Source organism: Desmodus rotundus, chromosome 7 (genome assembly GCF_022682495.2).
Source record: "Desmodus rotundus isolate HL8 chromosome 7, HLdesRot8A.1, whole genome shotgun sequence".
Classification (NCBI taxonomy): domain Eukaryota; kingdom Metazoa; phylum Chordata; class Mammalia; order Chiroptera; family Phyllostomidae; genus Desmodus; species Desmodus rotundus.
This window is the reverse complement of record NC_071393.1, coordinates 19,514,752-19,534,620: the sequence shown is the minus strand read 5'-3', so window position 1 is coordinate 19,534,620 and position 19,869 is coordinate 19,514,752. Positions and strand designations below refer to the sequence as shown.

Genomic DNA, 19,869 nt, shown 5'->3' with positions numbered 1-19,869 from the left:
TAAAGGAGGATGCGGGGCGACGAAAGTTAGGGCAGTTCTGGTGGGTCGCTTGAAATTGCGTTGGGTTCTAGCGAACTGTCGCCTTGTGACTGCAGAGTCACACAGCGGCAAGTTCCAACTCCGGGAAGGTCGGCCCCGACCGCGGCGCCTTCTCCTTCCCCGTCTCCTTTCCTACCCACCACTTAGTCATTCCGATCTCTTTTTCCCCGATGAGGCCAAGTGCCATTTTGGGGGTGGGGGTGGGGGCTGGCTTCAGTCGTTCGAATCAAAACCAAGCAAAGTTTATAAAAATAACTTGGTACTTTGTATCTTGAATGCAGCGGGGCGCTCTCTTGCTCATTGGCGCATTTGGGGAAGAACACAGATGCTAAACTGGCTTAATTCTTTCGCGAATGTGTTTGCCGGCGTCCTCCAGAGCAGATCTCGCCCGCGTTTGTGAGTCGGGAGCCGGGCACTGCTGCGGAGCTGCACCGGGCCGGAAAGAAGAAAGGCCCAGGAGCTGGTTTCCTGAGGGGGCACGGAGATCGGGGTTCCTCCTGGGCGGAGCGGTGCTTGGGAGAACGGGCCGTTGAATTTGGAGTCACAGCCTCTGGGCCCTCCCTCACTGAGAACGTTTCCTTTCTTTTGTTCATTACGGTCTGGACGCGACATTTAACTTAATAAAACTCGATTGGAAGTGGGCGCGCTACCACTCATCCACCCAGTCGTCCAGGAGAGAGGACTGTTATTCACTCATTTCCCTGCTCAGCTCCCCAGGTGCGGTCACCTGGTTACTGTAGAAAGATTTCTCGAGCGCCTGCTTTCCTTCCTAATCTTACTGAAATTATTTGAATTCATGCCCTTATCTCTCAGGTGCCCTCCCGAGTGCTTTCCTCTGATTACCCCTCAGGGACACCAGAGTTTTGCTTTGGTTTTTTTTCTTTCTTTTTTTCTTCTTCTAAAGCAAATGTTTGATGCTTTCACTCCTATTGAAAACCTCTGGGGCCTTATTGTCCTCAGCAGTTAATCCTAACTTCTTACTTGGCGTGCAGTGTCATTCTTAGGTTGACTGAAAGTCACTGTTTAGTCCCCCCTCCTGCCCCTTGGCTTCCCTCTACCCTTTCACCTTCACGGTCGCTACTTTCTTTTTTAAGCGTTTACTCTGCGCAGCCAGCTCTGTACTTCATATTCATGATCATGTTTAATCCCTAGGGAAATAGACAGTATTATTCCCGTTTTGTAGGTGAGATTCATTGGCTGCACAGGTTTTTCTCTTAGGAAGAAGAGAGTGAGCCGTGATCTCAGTTCTGACAGCAGAGGCCCCTGCTCTTACGCGTTGCGTCGTCTCCCTTTGCACACTGTTTACTCTCCCTGAGAAAGGCTGCCTTCCTCTTGCCTGTCCGCTTCCAGGGAAGTCCCAGGTTCCACTCCAATCCCAGCTCCCCTGTGAGGTGTGCATGGTCCCCCTTCAGCGTGAGTTGTTTCCTCTTTCCTGTGACTACAGCACTTTCTTGTTAGAGAATTTTTACGAGGTTATTTGAGCCCAAACTGACAGTTGTCAGGAAGCAAGATCTAAAAGCTCCTGCCCTACGGTTCTTCCTTTATGTCTCTGTTCACCACAGTGTGATTTGTGTCAGACTTGTCGTTCCTACTGGGTTCTGACTTCCTCAGGGGCAGGGACCTTGACCTAATTCATCCTGGTATCCCCTAGTCTAGCCCAATTGACCCAATTTGGGGATCTCGGGTTCCTAGTAGACTGAGAGGGGAGTTACTGTGGTTTTTTGTGTGTGTTTAAACAAATTGGAGCTTAGAAAAAAAATATGTAACATTAACTGAGTACCTATTAGGTGCTAGATCATTCATGTAAGTTCTTTCTTTTCAGTAACAAAGTTAGTGTATTGTCGTCTTTATTCTACAAATGAGAAAATTGTGAGGCTTAGATAGAGGTTGAGTGTTGCTTAAGGTGGAGTAGCAGACCTGAGTGGGAAGAGATGAGATGCTCAACCTCCCTCGCTCCAAATCCCAAGTTCCACGTTCCTTCTCACACTTCCTTATTTCAAGGATACATGGAGGGTGTGTTGTTTCTGGAGTTGCGGATGGAAATTCATTCAGTGTAGTAGGGGGAGTGATGGTTTCATAGTGTTGATCATTGTCTCTGAGAGTCAGTATTTAAGCCTGGTTAGTTTAAAAAAAAAAAAAAAGATTGATGCAGGTTGGGGGAAGAAATAAAAGGGACTTTCAGTGGTGAAAAAGTAAACATGTTGAGTAATCAAGTGGAGTACATCTTAAAGAACTTCAGGTTTCCTCACAAACTTCCAGGACACTCAGAATCAGGGGTTTCTTTGTAGCAATGACCGTCTGCAGATAGTGTTAAAGATAGAGTGATTTGCGTATGTATATGGAGCTGAGAAGTTATTTTAGGCAAAGTGAGTATGATAAAGTCGTGATTTAAAAAAATTTGCCTAGAGCAGCGATTTTTCAATGGGTATACCACAAGAATTTTTAAAATATGCAATGTTTGAGTATTTAGTCAGGGGCACTGACCTCTTTTCCCTTAGATTGTCAGATTTAAAAGTGACAACAGCCAATACAACCATAGCTATCCAGTGTGAATGAATCAAAATTTCACCTTTTTTTTTTGTCAGATTGGCAAAAAACATTTTTTGCTGTGCTGCAGAATTTTAGTACTTAGTTTATATGTGCCATGACATGAAAAAGGTTAAAATCGCTGGCCAAAAGGATTAGCCTTTTTTCAGAACCCTTTTTAGAAATTACAATGTTAATAAAACATAAAATACGTTTTAATTTGCAGGAAGCTAATTCAGCATTAATGGCAATAACTAGATTGTAACCATTGCTTCAGTCAGGAGGGAAATGGCTACAAAAGTGAAACCTGAAGGTGTGGCTAAGGAAATTGATTGCAGTCTCATAATTTCTTTTCAGACTCAATTGCACACAGTTCCCCTAAGCTGAGTATCTTCCCAGAAGGGCTTTCTCAGTGGGAAAATTTGTGAATTTAAGAGAGGAGCGATATTTTATTAGTTGTTGTGGTGTAACTGTTGAGAAGTGTTTGAGATTTGTTAGTAATGTTTTAGTCCTGGGTAAATGATTTTTACTCAGGACTCCATATTGGTATGCTTTCGATCCATAATCACTTGCGAATGAGTAGGAAGAGTCACTAAATTACGGTTCATTCCTTGGAATTAGTTGTACTCGGCAGTAAACTGGCTTTCTTTTGAGTACAGGTTTATAATCTGTGATACCGGGGAACTAACAATAGAGCAATGAGTGTGTCTAGTGCTGGTGTGCTGTGTGTGTCAGGGGGTGAAGGGAGTTTTACAAATGATGTTCTGTCAGTGTAAGTGTCCTGAATCCACTCGGGGTTTGGGGGAATTGAAAAAAGCTTTGCACTTTTTATCCGGAATTCATGCATCCCAGTAAATTGGGATAATTTCCGCCTCCTTTAATGATATACTTTGTAAATGTTTCTCTATTAGAAGATAATATGGACAGGCCCTGGGAAAGAATATACTAAGTTACTGCAACATTTGGACCTTTTTTTTAACGTTTATACTAGAACAAAAACATTTGTCTCCTGGTTCTTGGATCTTTTCTGATCTTGTTACAACCCTAAAGAGGCTGTTGATTGCACATTTTATTCTACCAGCACATTTGAAAATATTCTCAATTCCACTGAAAAGTATCGCTGAATGTTCGAGATATTTGTTGTGTATGTGTGTTTTGTTTTTTTAAGATTTTATTTATTTCTAGAGAGGGGGGAAGGAGGGGAGAAAGAGGGAGAGAAACGTCATGTGCCAGAGAACCATCTGTCATTTGCCCCTCACAAGCCTCCAACCTGGGACCTGGCCAGTGGCCCAGGCAGGTGCCCTGATGGGGAGTCGAACTGACAGCCTTTCCCAACCTTTCTGTTTGTGGGACAACACCCAACCTACTGAGCCACACCAGTCAGGGCAAGAGATTCTTGTTTTCTTTGCTGCGACAGGAAGGTGGGAATTCAAGCTTAGAGAACCATGAAGCCATCCATCCTGAGCTCACACTCGTTATCCAGCCGTCTTGAGAGTTTTCCTTTGAATGGTACATAGACCTGTAAGCAGTTATATTTAAACTCATCCTGCGCCCTGCACTTCTTTCTTGCTTAGGTATTGATCTACTGGTCTATTCATTCACCCAAGGAAGAACCTGAGGGAGCCTGCACGCCCTTCCCTCCCACATCTAGCTGCTTGCCAGATTCTGCTGAACTACGTGCGTCTGTTCACTGCCTGTCTTGTCCGCATCCCCACTACCACTCCCTTAGGTCAGGCTATCCCCGTTTGTGGCGGGACACCTGTATTCGATTCTTTGTTTCCTTGTATTCCACACCAGTCAGTCTGTCCTCAGTCCCGCATGATCTCTAACCAGCAGCTTGTCTGAGAGAAGCAAATGCACATGTCCAGGCCCTGCCCTCAGAGGTTGCAACCAAACTGAGTAGGTCAGGACTCTACTAAAAGTCTGCCTTCCTTACCATATTCCTTTGAGGTCAGATCTTGCCAGTCTTCTCTCCCGCTACGTGCCTGTGGAATCCCCTCACACGGCATGCTCTGCGCACCCTAGGTCTCTTGGTGGGTGTTGCTGTCTCTTCTCTGCATCAGGGTGACTTCTTATATTTTAAGACGCAGCACAATGGACACCTCTGGGCTCTGTCCTTGAGGAGCTTGGTAAGGGAGAAGAAGAGCGTGGACCCGGCACAAAGAAGTCCTGGTATATGCTCGCTGAATAATGGAGTGCAGCTGAGGGAAAGACCCGCTGACATGGAGGAGGTGGGACTCGGGCTGGCCTTTCAGAATGAGTAGGTTTCAGTAGTTGAAGAGGAGAGGGGCTGGGCAGCCGGTGAGATTGAACGGCCTCATCCCTCAGAATGGATGTGGACTGTGGCGATGAGAGATGCCCTGAGAAACTGAGTAACAATCTGCCTCCTCCCCAATACGGCTGCATACTTCTGACCTTGTGCTGTCCCCTCCTTGGGTTTTAGTTAGGCCAGCCCCTGAGGTGCTTTCCAGAAGCACTGGGGAACTGGCCTGGTTTTACCAAGGCTGACGTGTCCAGCGTCCTTGGCCCTCCAGAACCAGGCGCCCTCCCTCCTTCTGCCTTGGCAGGGATGGCTTCGCCGGCCAGCCCCTGGAAGAGCTGCCTCTCCGTGAAGGAGCATCACGGACGGGTTTAAGGACGGGTGGCAGAGAGATGCCGCAGCTTTTCTGTTGAGGGATCAGGTACATCGCCTCCTGCGACATCCGTGAGAAGCAGCAGGCCTCTCATTCGTGAGGGCTTTTGCCTACGTGTGTCTCCTCTGGCCAGCCTCGTCCTGCCTGTTCTTAAGGGCATAGAAAATTAATCCTCTTCCTAATTAGAAAAAGGGGGAGGAAAGGGTCTTTCATCCTGGGCAAACCTGTTGAGGGAGAATACAGCTCAGCGGTTAGGAGCTCGGTTCCAGAGTTTGAGTCCTGGGCCTGCAGCATCATACTCAGCGAACCTGGGCAAGTTACTTAACCTCTGTATGATTAGTCCTTTGTGTGTGAAGGTTAAATGAGTTAGTAGGTATCAAGTGCTTAGAAAGGTACTGGCACGTGTGAAGTGTGAGACACATGTGGATATTATTGGGAGTGAGGAAGACACATTCCAGGGCAGTGAGGAGAGCAACTTGGCAGGAGGGGAGGGTCTAGGGGAATGGTGGAGTGGCGCTGAGGCCAGGTAGGGGCAGGCCAACTTGACCATGACCCCACCACCGAGGCAGAGCCCATTCTCTTACCTGCGGTGCTCTCCTGCCTCTTGAAGGAACCTGTTCTTAGGGTTAGTGAAAGGGTTACCAAGACAGCTGTGTGAATATCTTTGTTTTAAAATGTTTACTTTTTCCAACAAGATCAGAAAGCTCTGGACTTCAAAATGTGTCTTTCCAGCATCTCGGAATCTCCCCCTGTGTACTTTCTCTCCCTGTTCTGGATGCGCACACAGTGCAGCGACAGTCACTGTGTCCAAAGACGGGTCCAGGCGCTGTGGAGGGCGGCAGCAGGTGCTCAGCTGGGCGTGCGGCTGGGGGGTTTGAAGGAAACTTCTGAATAAGGAGGTGCAGTCCCAGAAATACTAGTGTTGTCTTTTGTCTTCTCTTTCAGCCTTGAAGCAGAAAAGTTGAGAAAGGTTGCTTCTGGGGGCCGTTCCATTTCTCCTCCCCGTGCTCCACAGTCTCTTTAGAATTCCAGAGCTTCCAGAGGCCCCTTGGCAGGCAGGAGGCTTACAGGGGGCCACCCAGGGCTAGCACTGGAGCCAGACACACTCACTGCCCAGCTCTCCCTGCTCTCTGGTCTTGCTCCTTCTCTTCATGTGGCTGCTTCGGTGTTTAAGGAGGGACGAGGTGGAGACTAGGATTCGTTTGGGTCAGGTGGTGGTTAGGCTTTTCTATTTTTAACAGTTCGAGACTGTGTCAATTACAGCTTTCTGTGCTTCATTATCCTGTCAGATTTTGCTTCCGCTTCTTACTGGCGTAGTTCAGCAGAGGGGTGAAACGGGGGGTGTTACCCGAGTCCGTCATGGGATGAGGGAGAGGGCATAACTCAGAAGCTGATAGCCCCTGAGCCCTTTCTGTAAATGTTTACTTCATACTAGTGCACCAGTTAAGAAAAATCGGCATGTGTGAGCTGAACTTACAGAAGGATCCGCCATGTGTTTACACAAGCAGTTGCCATTCTCACTTGTCCTGTTTCAGGCTCTGTGCCACTGGGTCTGGGTCTGTTGGTAGACAGACATGAAAAGGTTGTGTCCCAGTCCCCGAGGAGCTCGCAGCCTGGTGCAGGGTGCCGGACTCCAGAGTGAGTGATGTAGGTCAAGAATGCCAGGCACACCCATGTTCAGATGGAGCCAGAAATACATTCCAGGAGAGAGGCTGATGGCTAGAGGCTGACTAGCTGGCGTGAGATCCCACCAGCTGAGGCCTGGGCGACGCTTGCCTGGAGGTGTGTGGGCAGTGCCTTCCTTGAAGCCTGTGCTGAAGTGTCATGTTCTCTTAGAATGACCTCTTGACAAGTAGCCTGCCTCCCTGGGGCGGCGTGCTGTGGTCGAGTAACAGGGACCTGAGCCCAGATCTTTATTTCTGCCTTGGACTCGTTCGCGTCTTCTCCACTCGTTCGCGTCTTCTCCTTGAGCCCGAGATCCTGGTTTCTCCAAAGGGGATAAAGAAACCTCACAGAGCTGTGAGCATAATGAAGTATATTAGTTGTGATGATAACAAAGTGTATGATCTCTAGTGTACCACCGTGGAAAGGGAAATGCGTTGGTGTGGGTCCCACCCCCTTTGCTGAGTATGAATTGGAATGGGAGGATCGCGTTTGGGGGCTCTGAAGCCTGGTGCTTAGATTTACAGTATTGAATTACCTGGAAGTTATGAGTTAGTGTCACTGATACTGGTTGCTTTGTGCAAGCTTGGAAAGTGCGTTTCTCTCAAAATTAGTCGCTTTTCTACAGTCATACAAAAGCAAGGAGTGGCTCTTGCAAATTACTAATGTCCTACCAGTTGTGTAGCTGGTATTTTGACAGTGGTCCTGTACTTAGATTTAAGGCAGATTTGTGTTATTTTTCCTTCAGACATCTGGCTCCACCCACCAGGTTTCGATGTGCCTGGCCAGAGGAGCCTAGAAGTGTCCCTCACACAACACAAGCACTTGATGGCTAACTGTGAAGGGCTAGGGCAAATACTGTGTGCGTTCATGCTTTTGTCATGAAGTCGTGGAAAGTGCTATTCCAGAGCAATCTGGGCCCTCCCAGGGGCCTGCTTCAGAAATAGGAGCCCCTGCACTGCTCGTTTCTGTGGAAGTGTTCACCACCCTAACTGCCTTGTGGCTGAGATATTTCCGAAGGAGTGATTTCTGGCTCTGGCTCTCATCTGGTCCTGCCCTGTACAAGGTTTGGGACTGGGGCTTCTCTGAACCTTGGCTTTACCATCTGTAAAATGAGGCTGATGTGCCTGATTTGCCTGTCTCAGGGGTGTTGCAAGCTTCCAATCGTACCCTGTGGGCTGGCTGTTCAGTGTAAACATCGCAGGGCGCTGTTGCAACCAACAGCTGCTTCTCACCTTTCTCTTCTTTTAGTAGTTTTTAAAAAATCTTATTTATTCATTTATATGTTTTTAAAGATTTTATTTATTCTTGGAAGAAGAGAGAGAGAGAGAGAGGGAGAGAAATATCAATGTGTGGTTGCCTGTCGCATGCCCCTCCACTGGGGACCTGGCCCACAACTCAGACCATGTGCCCTGACCGGGAATCAAACCAGTGACCCTTTGGTTCACAGGCCGGCACTCAATCCACTGAGCCACACCAGCCAGGGCAAAATTTTTATTTATTTTATCAGGAGAAAGAGAGAAACATCTATTTTTGTTCCAGTTACTTATGTATTCATTGGTTGATTCTTGTACGTGCCCTTACTGGAGATGGAACCCTCGCCCATGGCATATTGGGATGACACTCTCACCAACTGAGCCACCTGGCCAGGGCTCTTTCTCAGCGTTTTGCTGCTGCTTTTCACGTGGCTACAGGTGCGTGCCCTTGTACCAAAGGCATGAGCCTTCCCTTGCATCTCTCCATTTCTGTTCTTTGTTGGGATTTTGGAGGTGATGGCACCCTAAGCTGATGCCCTGCAGAGAGAGTGATGGTGATGTGCTGTTCGCAAGCCTCCACCTTACGTTTTGTTTTCCTTTTCTTTTTAAATTAAGATATAATCAGTCAGGCATTTCTCAAAGCTTTGCGTGACCATAAACATATTCATTTCTAATTTAAGACCCCATGAGTTCTGGTCATAGGCTGTTGATGCTCTATTATGTAGAATAGGGGATGTACAAGGTCTGTCAAGAAGGTATCCAGCCATGTACTATGAAAACCAGACATGTATTGAAGAAAATACAAGAAGCACTGTACACAGGACAATGACGTCCCCTTCAAAGTAGGCACCTTGGGACCTAACACAGTTCTCCCAGTCACCATCAGCTGCCCCACCATATTTTCCTGAATATCAGTGGTCTGAGATCTCTTCCCTTTAAAGGTGATTTTAGCTCTGGGAAAAGCCAGGAGTTGTAGGGCACCACATCTGGGCTGTAGAGGGCCCTAGTCTTCTGGGTGATTTGTTGTTTTGCCAAAAAACTGCACGGGACGTGATGCGTCAGTGGATGCGTTGTCATAATGAAGCTGCCAATCACCAGCCCATAGCTGCAGCCTTCTGGATCATCTGAATAGTTGCCACAGGGGAATGTTCAAGCTTAATGCCAAATTTGATGCAGATTCGTTGCTGTACTTTCTCAGTCATTTTGAATGCAACGGCCACATAGTACAACATGCTCAGTCAGTGGCGTGTACCACCCCCACAGACGAGTACAATGAAGTTGTCATTGTTCACACATGCATATTCTAGTCCACTCTCCTTGGCTGCCAGGTTACATCAGTGTCTCCCAAACCCTTTTCGTTATATCAACGGTGGCTGGACTTTTTTCAGACAGACCTCATATCTTGGTGCCTTGGCACCGTCTTAGGTATTAAGTGCGGTGATACAATTACAAAGGGAAGTGAAACTACCATTAATTGAGTGCCTACTGAGGTGTTAAGTGTTAAGCATTACATAATAGTTCTTGTAATTCTCATTAAGGTCCCGTGAAGTTGGTTTTCTGCATTTCTTTTTTTCTGGTAAGACTGTAGACTCCTTGAAGCTTCAGGTTGATGTGGAGGGAGGGGCCGGGAGGGTTGAGCCCAGGCCTGGCTGACCCAGAGGCGTTTGCTCTTTCTAGACCACTGAGGATTTGGCAGCTGTTGAAGCAACCATTTGCCAAATCAAAATATTTCTATTGTAATATAGAAAATAAATGTTGAAGAGAATGGTTTGGGATTGGAATATTCTGATTCTGTTGCCTAACTTAGGCCCTACGGGAATCTGCAGAACAGAGAACAAGGCTCTGGCCGGGTAGCTCACTTGGTAAGAGCACCGTCCCGTTACTCCAAGTTTGCAGGTTTGATCCTCCTGTCGGGGCACATGCAAGAATCAACCAATGTGAACGTATAAGTATGTAGAACAGCAAATAAATGTCTCTCTTTCAAAAAAAGAAAGGAAGGAAGGAAGGAAGAGAAAAGAGAAAGGGGGAAAAGTATACAGGAAAATGAGCACTATAAGCCATAATCAGCTTTCACTTAAAAAAAAAAATTCAGAACTTGCTTTGCTTCCGTGTGCCTAGTTCAGTGAGAGGTGTTAGTTATTTTAGAGCTTATTTCTCGCTGTGGAAATGACACTAAATTAATCAGGCCCTCCATGTCTTCCTCACTGGGAAGGACCAGGTTGGATGAGTATGGTGGTTCCTAAGCAGGGGTGCACCTCTTTGTCACCTGGGCATCCCCAGGCACCAGTGCTCAGCTGAGCTCAGGAGCTTCTGATTCTGCAGGTGTAGTGTGGGACCTGGGCACGAGATGGTCTTTCAGTTAGCTCTACCCTTTCTGCCCCAACTCACCCCCACCTCTCCGTGAGTGTTCACTCTCCCAGGGGCTTGGGCACATGACCCTAGTGGAGTCCCCAACCTTAGTAATCACTAATCACTCCAGCCAAACTGGGTTCCCAGCTGCTTTCCTGATGCCTCCCCCCGTGATTTCCTGTGTCTTTGTTTCCCACTCATGGACGCCTGTTCTTCCTAGAGGTTCTACATTCAAGGCCCGCCTCAGAGCCTGTCTTCCATGAAGCTGTTACCCTCTGCCTGATAGGCCTCCCCTGCTCTGACCTCAGGCTCCTCCGAGAACAGAGCTGCTCTCTCCTAACCCAGCCTCAGTGGACAGGAAGGTGGTGTTCAGCTTCACTTCCTATAGTTCTTTAGGAGCACTACACACCTTTTTCCACTATGCAAATAAAAGTTGCAGGATGATATGGAATATGCTTTTGAAAACTATAAGCACCCTTAATACTTGATGGTCCAGAGCACTGATTTGACACCTGAAGCAGCCCTGGCTTGCACAGCTGATTTTTTTTCCTCTTAAATCTGTCTGGATTTCTTAAAGAGGACCATGTCCACAAGCTAGTTAAGAATCACTAGATCCTGCCCTGGCTGCTTTGGTGCAGTGGGTTGAGCACCATGCTGTGAACTGAAAAGTCACCAGTTCGATTCCTGGTCAGGGCACATGCCTGGATTGCAGGCTGGGTCCCTGGTTGGGGGTGTACAAGAGACAGCCTATCGATGTTTCTCTTCCTCTCTTTGCCCCTCCCTTTCCCTTTCTCAAAAAACTAAATAACATCTTTTAAAGAAACAAAAAGAATCACTGGCTCTCAGGCCATGTGCAACAATTACTCTGAGAGATTTTGAACAGTTTTCCAGGCCCCATCATAGACCTCTAAAGAGGAAGAAAAGAGACTTTGTTAAATACTTTGCCTACTCCAATGGGTTGAGGCCGGCCTTCTGTGCAGGACTTGGAGCAGTGCACTCCTGCTGGGGGGAGGGCCTAGGGGAGCAGTGCACTCCTGCTGGGGCCGGGGCCATCGCACTGTTAGTGCCTGCAGAGCTGTTAGGCAGTGGTTCATTTCTGCCGCATGCCACTCTTTGGCTTGGAGTGGCATCCAGCGCTCTGCAGGTAGGGGAATGAGCTTTTTCCCCTTTGAAGAGCTGAGAAGTACACCCAGGCTCCTTCATGTTCTGCAGTACCCTGGGATCCAAGTCCGGGCTCGGAAGTAGGCCTCGTTGTGAGTGGCATTGCTCCTTCTCCCTCATCACTTACCCTGTGTTTCGGAAGTCTGCTTTCCCTCACTGGGAGAGGGAACGTGTGAGCTGCCTACTTCTGCTTTCCTTTGAGCTCTTCTCTCTTGGTTTGTCACCATTGCACCATCAGCCCAGAGCAGCTGACCAGGGACTGCTTCTTGCTGTGAGCAGAACTGAAACAAACCTTTCTGGGGTGTATTTTGTAAGTTTCCGTCATTGTTGGCTTCGGTCGTCCTAACTTGGTTCTTCTCAAGTGGGGCCTCTCACTGTTTTTTTTGTCAGGTGTTTTCCTCCAACATTTGAAATTTTAAATTTGAAGTCTGAGTTTACATTGATTTTTTTTTTTAACATTCCTTCCCCAGTTCTTCATTTTTAGGATCATCCCCAGTTGCAGAGGTGCAGTTTTGCTTGAGGGTTTGCCAGTCCTCTTGAGTCATGGTGCCCTTTTCCAGTTTCATACCTTCAGATGAACCTGTGGTTTCTCTGAATGACTTGAATCTATCTTCTCCACGTTGTTCTTGGTAGAGGTGTGATGGGCATTTTGGTTGAACAGTTCTTGTCTGTAGGACCATCTTGTGCAATACAGGACTTTCAGCGTCCTGGCCCCTGTTATTGCCAATGGTTCTCAGCAGCTGGGCTCTCAGGGACATTGGGAAATAGGGGTGGGGTGGTATCACAATGCCTGGCATCTAGTGGGTGGGGCTGGGGGTGCAGAGTCCTGCTGGATGCTGGCACCACCCTATTGTGGAACATGCTTTTAGGGGGCTGCCCAGCATTGCCTGGAGGCTGTGGACTTGCTTGCTTGTTTGTTTGTCTTGATTTCTTTCACCTTTGTCTTATAATCAGTTCTTCCTTGATGGTTAGAATGAATTATGCAAAGGAGGCTGCCTCTTCCCTCTTTGGTGAGCTAACCTGACAGTAAGGTAAGCTGACAGTTTCTCCAGTAGCTGCACTTCTGAGCCTCCCAGCCCTGCCACCATTAGTTCCTCCCTCTCTTTGGCCCCGGGGGCCTCCTCCTCCCACAGTATGGCTTTTGTCTTTGCTCATGTATCTCTTGCTATCAAAGCACCAATAAATGCCCTCCATGCACACAGTGCCCCCTCGGTCCCTTTGTCTTGAGTAAGATGCAGTGTTTTTTTTAAAGGGTTTTCTTTATTTTAAAGATTTTATTTATTTATTTATTTTTAGAGAGGGGGGAAGGGAAGGAGAAAGAGAGGGAGAGAAACATCAATATGTGGTTGCGTCTGGCACGTCCCATACTGGGGACCTGGTCTGCAACCCAGGCATGTGCCCCCAGTGGGAATCGAACCAGCAACCCCTTGATTGGCAGGCCCGCACTCAATCCACTGAGCTATACCAGCCAGGGCTTAAGATGCAGCTTTTCACAGCCATGTTACGGGAGACCCCCATCTTGCCATGTTTTTGTAATTCTTTTGGAATATATTTTCTTGTGTTTATCACCCATACTTCATGTTGTTAGTATATGGATTTCTGAAGCCATAAAATATAGTTTCGTGTTATTTTAAAATGTATTTTCTTCCATGAATATTGAATATATTCTGTAATTTCTGTTTTTGATTGTCTAATTTCAAAGTTCTATCTGGAATTTTTTCCTTGTTTGCATTTTTGATAACTTGGTAAGACTTGGCCCTTAAGGACATGATATCTTGTGTCTATTGCCAGGAATCTTTTTTTTCTTTTTCTTTTTTTAATTTTTATTATTTTGGGAATCTTTTTGTCATAATTTCCATTTTATTTATTTATTTATTTATTTATTGTTTTTTCTTATCTAGCCGGGAATCTTAACTCCAGTATCTTGAGCCAAGGACCAGAAAATTAAAATATATAGAGACCCCTTCCTATCCCAGAGCTCTTTTCCTTCCCCAAGCCCCGGCTTCCCATCTACTTATTAACTTGTCATTAAGCAAGTGTTGGACAAAGCACAACCATGAGCTTCTGAGGTTTCCCCATCTCTGTCCTCATACCTACCCTCATGGGCCAAGGTGGAGGTATGGGTGTGAGGGCTGTTCCCCTTCCTGAGTCTGCCCAGACTGTACACTCCCCAGGTGAGCGTTTCTGATGAGTCCCAGTCATTAACAGGAGGACCAAATGGCAGTTAGCAGGGTGAGTGGTCTCTCAGGTTCCATGCTTTCCCTCCTGCAGGCTCAAGTGGTGGGACGAGGCCATGTTCTACTGCAGGGGTCACAGCCATTGCTGCTGGCATCTTCCCTCACTGAAACTGAACATTGCTGGGAACTCAGTCCCTCAGTGGCAGCAGCTCTCTCATCTCACTGTAGCTTGTTAGAAATCCACGTTTTCTACTCCACCGCACGCTTGCTGGACCAGAATTTCCCAGGCTGCGGCCCAGACCTAGACAGTTGCGGTAGGCAGCTGGAGTTAACAATCAGCAGGACCCTGTGGGAAGAAGAACTTGGGCCTGTTGCCTGCCATGAAGTGCCAGTGTGTCCCAACTGCCTCTGGCATGTTCATTCGATGTGCTGTCCTCTGCCTACTCCACGCCAGACGTATTGCACATTCTCCGACCCAGAACCTGTATCACTGGCTCAGTTCCCCTTCCTTGGGAATTGTGTCCCCAGGGTGCCGTTTACACTGTCAGCTGTGTGATGGGAATGGGGGTATGGAGATCTTTTGGGGTTGATGTGGGGGCTGATTCAGAGCTTCTCTGCCATTTGTGAGCCAGAGCACCAAACAAGGAGAGGCCTCCCGGTTGTGGAGGGGTTCATGGGCTGAACCACCAAGGATGAAGCCAAGCCAGTGAGGAAGCTGTCCTTCCAGCCCAGCAGGGGAGTCAGGGCTCAGCTGGGTGGTGTTCCAGGGTTGCTAAAGAGAAGTCACTCAAAAGATGTGGAGGAGGCTGTTGTGCTGTGGATGAGAGGCCAGACGGGATCTGGGGGCAGCACGTCACTCCAGGTGTCTGAGGGTGGAGAATGGAGGGGATGTGGGCAGGCACACGATGATGGCTTGGAGTGTTAACACCTACTGGGTGTTCACTCGAGTTGTTGGGAAAGCAGCAGGAAGTGTCAGGCTGGTGCACAGCTGAAAGACAACTGAGAGATGGTTCTAGACTAAACACATCTAAGGCAGGGTCTTGAAGTAGTCAGGGCAGTCTTGCTTTTTGAATGAAGTGGATTTGCTGTGTTGACTGTGATGATAACCCCTCATATCTGCAGGGGGCTCTGCTGCTTACAGTGTGGTTTCCTCCTCGTTACCTACAGCTCTGGGTCTCACTGTCCCTGCTTTGCAGCTGAGGAAGCCGAGGCTCAGTGAAGGTTTTCTGTCCCCCTCCCATCCCAGACTGGATAGTTGTTCTCTTCGCTGTGTGCCCTCGTGGAGTCCTGAACTCGCACTTACAGTGTTGGGCAGAAAACTTTGTGGGTACGTGTGCTCTCCTGGTCCCACTTTATCTTTATGTCCTCGCCGTCTGACACAGTGCTTAGTAAGTCTGGGTTGGAAGAAGTCAGGTCTCCAGTGCCTTTCTTGTGACAGCCCATAGAGAAGATGGTGCTTCTGCAGGTGCAGTTATTGTTTCCCCCGCTGAGTACCATGGGTTCACCGGAGGTGGGGGCTTGTTTTGGTCTGGGACATGGGTTAAGGGGACCGCTGTGGCTCTGGGCCTCTTACCCAGACCAGGAATTGTCTAGCCCACACTCTGAACTTTTACCATCGGTGGTGTCGGCACTTAGTTTAATTTGAGGGAGTCAGGAGGGATCTTAATATGTGGTGCTTTCCCCTATTGACACCCCTTTATGCTTTGTCAATCAACAGGAGCTTGAAGAAATCCGCAAATGTGGGATGAAAAACTTCCGTAACATCCAGGTTGATGAAGCTAATTTATTGACTTGGCAAGGGCTTATTGTTCCTGTGAGTATTGAACACTTCGCTTCTTATCAGATTAATCTCAAGGTGATGTGTGTGCTGTTGGGCGGATCTCTGTTCCCAAGGAGACTTTGTAGTATAGGCAAACACCAGATGCACAGAGGCGGCTGTCACTCTAGGGTAATAAGGTAGGGGCCATAACCTCAGTTTCCTGAGTAGAACCCCCACTTTGTGCTGGTTTTGTAACATTCCGGGGGGTCCTGAGCTTTCCAGGTCTGTTGTTACTGACCCGGGAAAGGAGTGGCGTGTGTGTGCTCCTGGCTTCCCTGGCTTCTCTTGGCCTGGCCTCGTGCGTCTGGATGGGGCCACCTTCTCTGACCTCTCTAGGGAGATGGCAGGTGTTCCCGTCTAGATCTTCTCTTTGCTGTCACGCTTGGGCTTGCTTCTGTGTCTCTAACCCTCTGGACACCTGTGTCCTAGGCTTTATTCCTGGTGCCCTTCAGTATGTGCCTCCCATTTGTCTCAAATCCCTTTGCTTCATGGGCCACCTATTCCCTTCACCCGCTATCATTTCTGGAGCTTGTGCCTCCAGTGCCTGCCCCCCACGGCTCTACCTCCCTGTTTCACTGACTTCTGCCTTCAGACAGGCTCCAGCCTCCTCCTAAGGGCCGCTTTCCTGTGAGCTTACTGCCTTCTTGATTTACTGTCTGTTCTTTCTCCATCCTTTTGTCTCCTCACCCCTCAAGAGACTTGTTCTGCACTACCTCCAGTTTGTGCTCCCAGTTTCTCCCGCCCTCCTGAAACTGCTTCATGCCAAGCACAGGAGCTCCCCTAAGTCCTTACACCTCTGGCTCAGCAGCCCTGGGGCCGTGCACCCCACTTACCTCCTGAACCCTTGGAGCCCCCTGTGTCCCAGCCTCCTGTTCTGTAACCAGTGTGCCATTTGCTCCTGTCCTCCTGCTTCCTCTTAACTCTTAGACATGGGTCTAATTAAGTCTCTTACCTTCCTCTCATTCTGTGTTGTTTCTTGGGATCCCTGCCTCCTCCAGCATCATTGGTTACTGGCAGTTTTTACTGTGCATGAAGAAATCCCGTCCCTGCCTCCGTTCCTGCCTTCTCCCCAGAGCTATACCACCTGTCCACAAGGGGGCCTGACTTCACATTGTCTGCCTTCTAGTCTCCGCTTTCACTACTGGGACCTTCTTCTGCGTGTTCCCTTTCCTTCCTGTTCTCAAGTCCCTGGAACTTGAATGGCAAATACTGGATTTGTAGTTTATTTTCATAATCATTTGGGTAACTAAGGAAAGCTATACTTGGTAGTCTTCCAGTAAACATTCAAAAATTTTAAGTCTGGGAGTGTCCACTCTGGTTTTGAAGATGGAGTCCTTTAGATTTCTCCAGGCTTGGGAGTGGTGGGGCTGAGGCCACAGGGTGTGGATAGTGGAGAAGCCCCTGACTGGGGGGATCAGCGCTTCCCTGCCGCAGGCACCTGTTAGGTGTTGGAAGGAGGGATGGCCAGGACCATCTGACTACCTGGCCCTTTTCTTTTTTTTAAATTAATTAATTAATTGATTAATTATTTTAGAGAGAGAAAGGGTAAGAGAAAGAGAGAGAGAGAAACATGGATCATTTGCCTCTTACATGCACCCTGATGGGACAAAACCCGAAACCCAGGCATGTGCCCTGATTGGGAATTGAACCGGCGACATTTCACTTTGTGGGACAACACCCAACCAACTGAGCCATGCTGGGCAGGACCCACTTGTCCCTTTTCTTTCTTTTTTTAATTTTTTTTTCCCCGTAGAAAGCCTGTTTTCCCTCCCTCCCTCCCTTCCCTTTGATTTAGTCATCATTGTATTTTTTTTTCTCATTACCATTTCAGTCCCCTTATATCCCCCTTCCCCTGGCAATCACCATACTTGTCCATGTCCATGAGTCTTTTTTGCTTTGGCCCTTTCCTAATTGAGATTTTGTATCCTACTGATAGAAGAAGGAAACAGGCAATCCAGACCATTTGAAAACTGATAAGAATGAATGGGAAGGCATTAGGCAGTCAGGCTTGGCCGGTGATGAGCTCAGTGGCCTGAAAGACCGCAGGCTGGCTCCAAGAGTAGATGGATGTCAGGCAGGCTCTAACCCGAGTGTACGTACGCCAGGGCCTCACTCTGGTGTTATCGGTAGAGCCTGTGGAACGGTCTGAGGCCCAAGGTGGTGACTAGTTGGTAGAATCCCAGAATGCGTGAACCAAGGCTATAGGAGCCACCTTCCACTTGGGGACGCTGTGCCCAGGGACAGGCGATGGCCGGGGCTACCCTCACCCCTGCTCACACTGCCTCTTTCCATTCCTCCCTCCCTTCTCCCTGAAATCACTGCTCAGGGTCCCTGGGTTGGTGTGAGGAGAGTTTTAAGGAAGCAGTTAACCGTTGATCCCTCCAGGGTCTCCACTAGTACCTCCCACCGGGCCGCAGGTCTTCGGCCTGGCCCCAGCTCTGGAGGGGCTGGGTCAGTGTGGGGAATCTTCTGCCTGCACTCACCTGGGGTCTACCAGGCTGATACAGTCATGACACCCTAGAGCGTACCCTTAGATCCTCCTTTACATCCTCAGGGAGCTGCTTGGTAAACACACCCTAGCCGGAGTTCAGAGAGAGGGCAGAACCAGACCCCCAGGACAGGGAAGATGGGAGGTGAGGCTGGAGAGGCACTTTTTAGAGATACTTCATTTTGGCCATGGCAGTTTCGGTTTTAACCTTTAAACACGTGTTTTTATATATAATTTTTTTATTAGAAATTCAGGTGTGATGTCTCAGGAAGAAAATAATCCCATAATCCCTTCATGAAGAAATCACTCAAGCAGAAACTCTGTACCCAATTTAACAATAACTTCCCATTGCCCTGCCCCCATTCCCTGGTAACCCCAATCTTCTGTCTCTGTGAATTTGCCTATTGTAGGGAGTTTATTAAAATTAGTCATATGCGATTTGTCTTTTTTTTTATTTCAAGGTTTTATTTTTTAATTTCTAGGGAGAGAGAGAGGGAGAGAAACATCAATGTGTGGTTTCCTCTCATGTGGCCCCCATTGGGGACCTGGCTTGCAACCCAGGCGTGTGGTGTCGGTGGTGTTGACACTTGGTTTAATTTGAGGGAGTCAGGAGGGATCTTAATATGTGGTGCTTAATATGCGTGTGCCCTGGTTGGGAATTGAGCCAGCAACCCCTTGCTTTACAGGCCGGCACTCAGTCCACTGAGTCACACTGCCAGGGCTGAATTTTTTTTTTTTAAGCATATCATTTTGATTCCCTTTTTCTGTATACATAATAGTCATTTTCTTAAAGGTCACCTTGGGGATTATAATTGACATCTTAATCTTTTAACTACCTGGTTGGAATAATACCAAGTTAATTTCAGTATTGTACGAATACTCTGCTCCCATACATCTCCATTACCCACTCCCCCCTTTATATGGTTACTGTCATAAAGAGGCGTTACAAACCCAGAGTACAATAATCAATAGTACTGGTTGCTCTAGGGTCCAGCAGAAGTAACGCCTGCTTGAGCGTGGTTGGTAGGGTAATAATATGGGTTTAATAATGTGAACATTTCACCTAAAGTGACATATGGTGTGCCTGAGTGTTATGTTGCAGAATTACATGCTTATGATTTTGTCATAAAAGGGGCGTTATTTGTGCCAGACCCTGTATATTCTCCTGTGTAGTTACTTTTAACATTGCTTTTCTATTTCCTTTTTGTTTTTTAGATTTTTTTTTTAAATTTATTTTTATAGAGAGGGGAAGGAAGGGAGAGAGGGACAGAAACATCAGTGTGTGGTTACCACCAGGGACCTGGCCCACAACCCAGGCACGTGGCCTGACAGTGAATGGAACCGGCGGCCCTTTGGTGCTCAGGCCAGTGCTCAGTCCACTGAGCCACACCAGCTGGGGCTTCTCTCTCTTTCTTCATGTGGCTTCCAGTCAGTGTACAGTGTCCTTTCATTTAGCCTGAAGGACTCCCTTTTGTGTTTCTTTTAGACAAGGTCTGCTAGTGCTAGAGTCTCTCCTTTTTTGTTTATCTGGGTGTATCTTAATTTGTCCTTCATTTTTGAAGGATAGTTTTTGCTGACAGTATTTTCCTTTCAGCACTTTGAATATATCATCCCACTGCTTTCTGGTCTTCGTGGTGTAGTGAGAAATCAGTTGTTGGTCTTACTGAGGATCCTGTCCGCGTGACAAGTCATTTCTCTCCTCTTAGTGCTTTCGAGATCATTTGTTTGTCTTCCAGTGATTTGACCGTCTTGGTATAAT

At 47.7% G+C, this 19,869-nt stretch overlaps 1 protein-coding gene across 2 annotated transcripts in view; it reads left to right on the top strand.

Moving 5' to 3' along the window:
• Window positions 1-19,869, top strand: part of UBE2L3 (ubiquitin conjugating enzyme E2 L3) — a 40,137-nt gene that overhangs the window by 551 nt on the left and 19,717 nt on the right. Inside the window, exon 2 of one of the 2 annotated variants that reach the window (XM_053927979.1) lies at window positions 15,521-15,616. The exons of the other annotated variant lie outside the window; for it this stretch is intronic. Coding sequence (XP_053783954.1) covers window positions 15,521-15,616 — 96 coding nt within the window. The remainder of the gene's footprint in view (window positions 1-15,520; window positions 15,617-19,869) is intronic. 2 annotated transcript variants of the gene reach the window in all.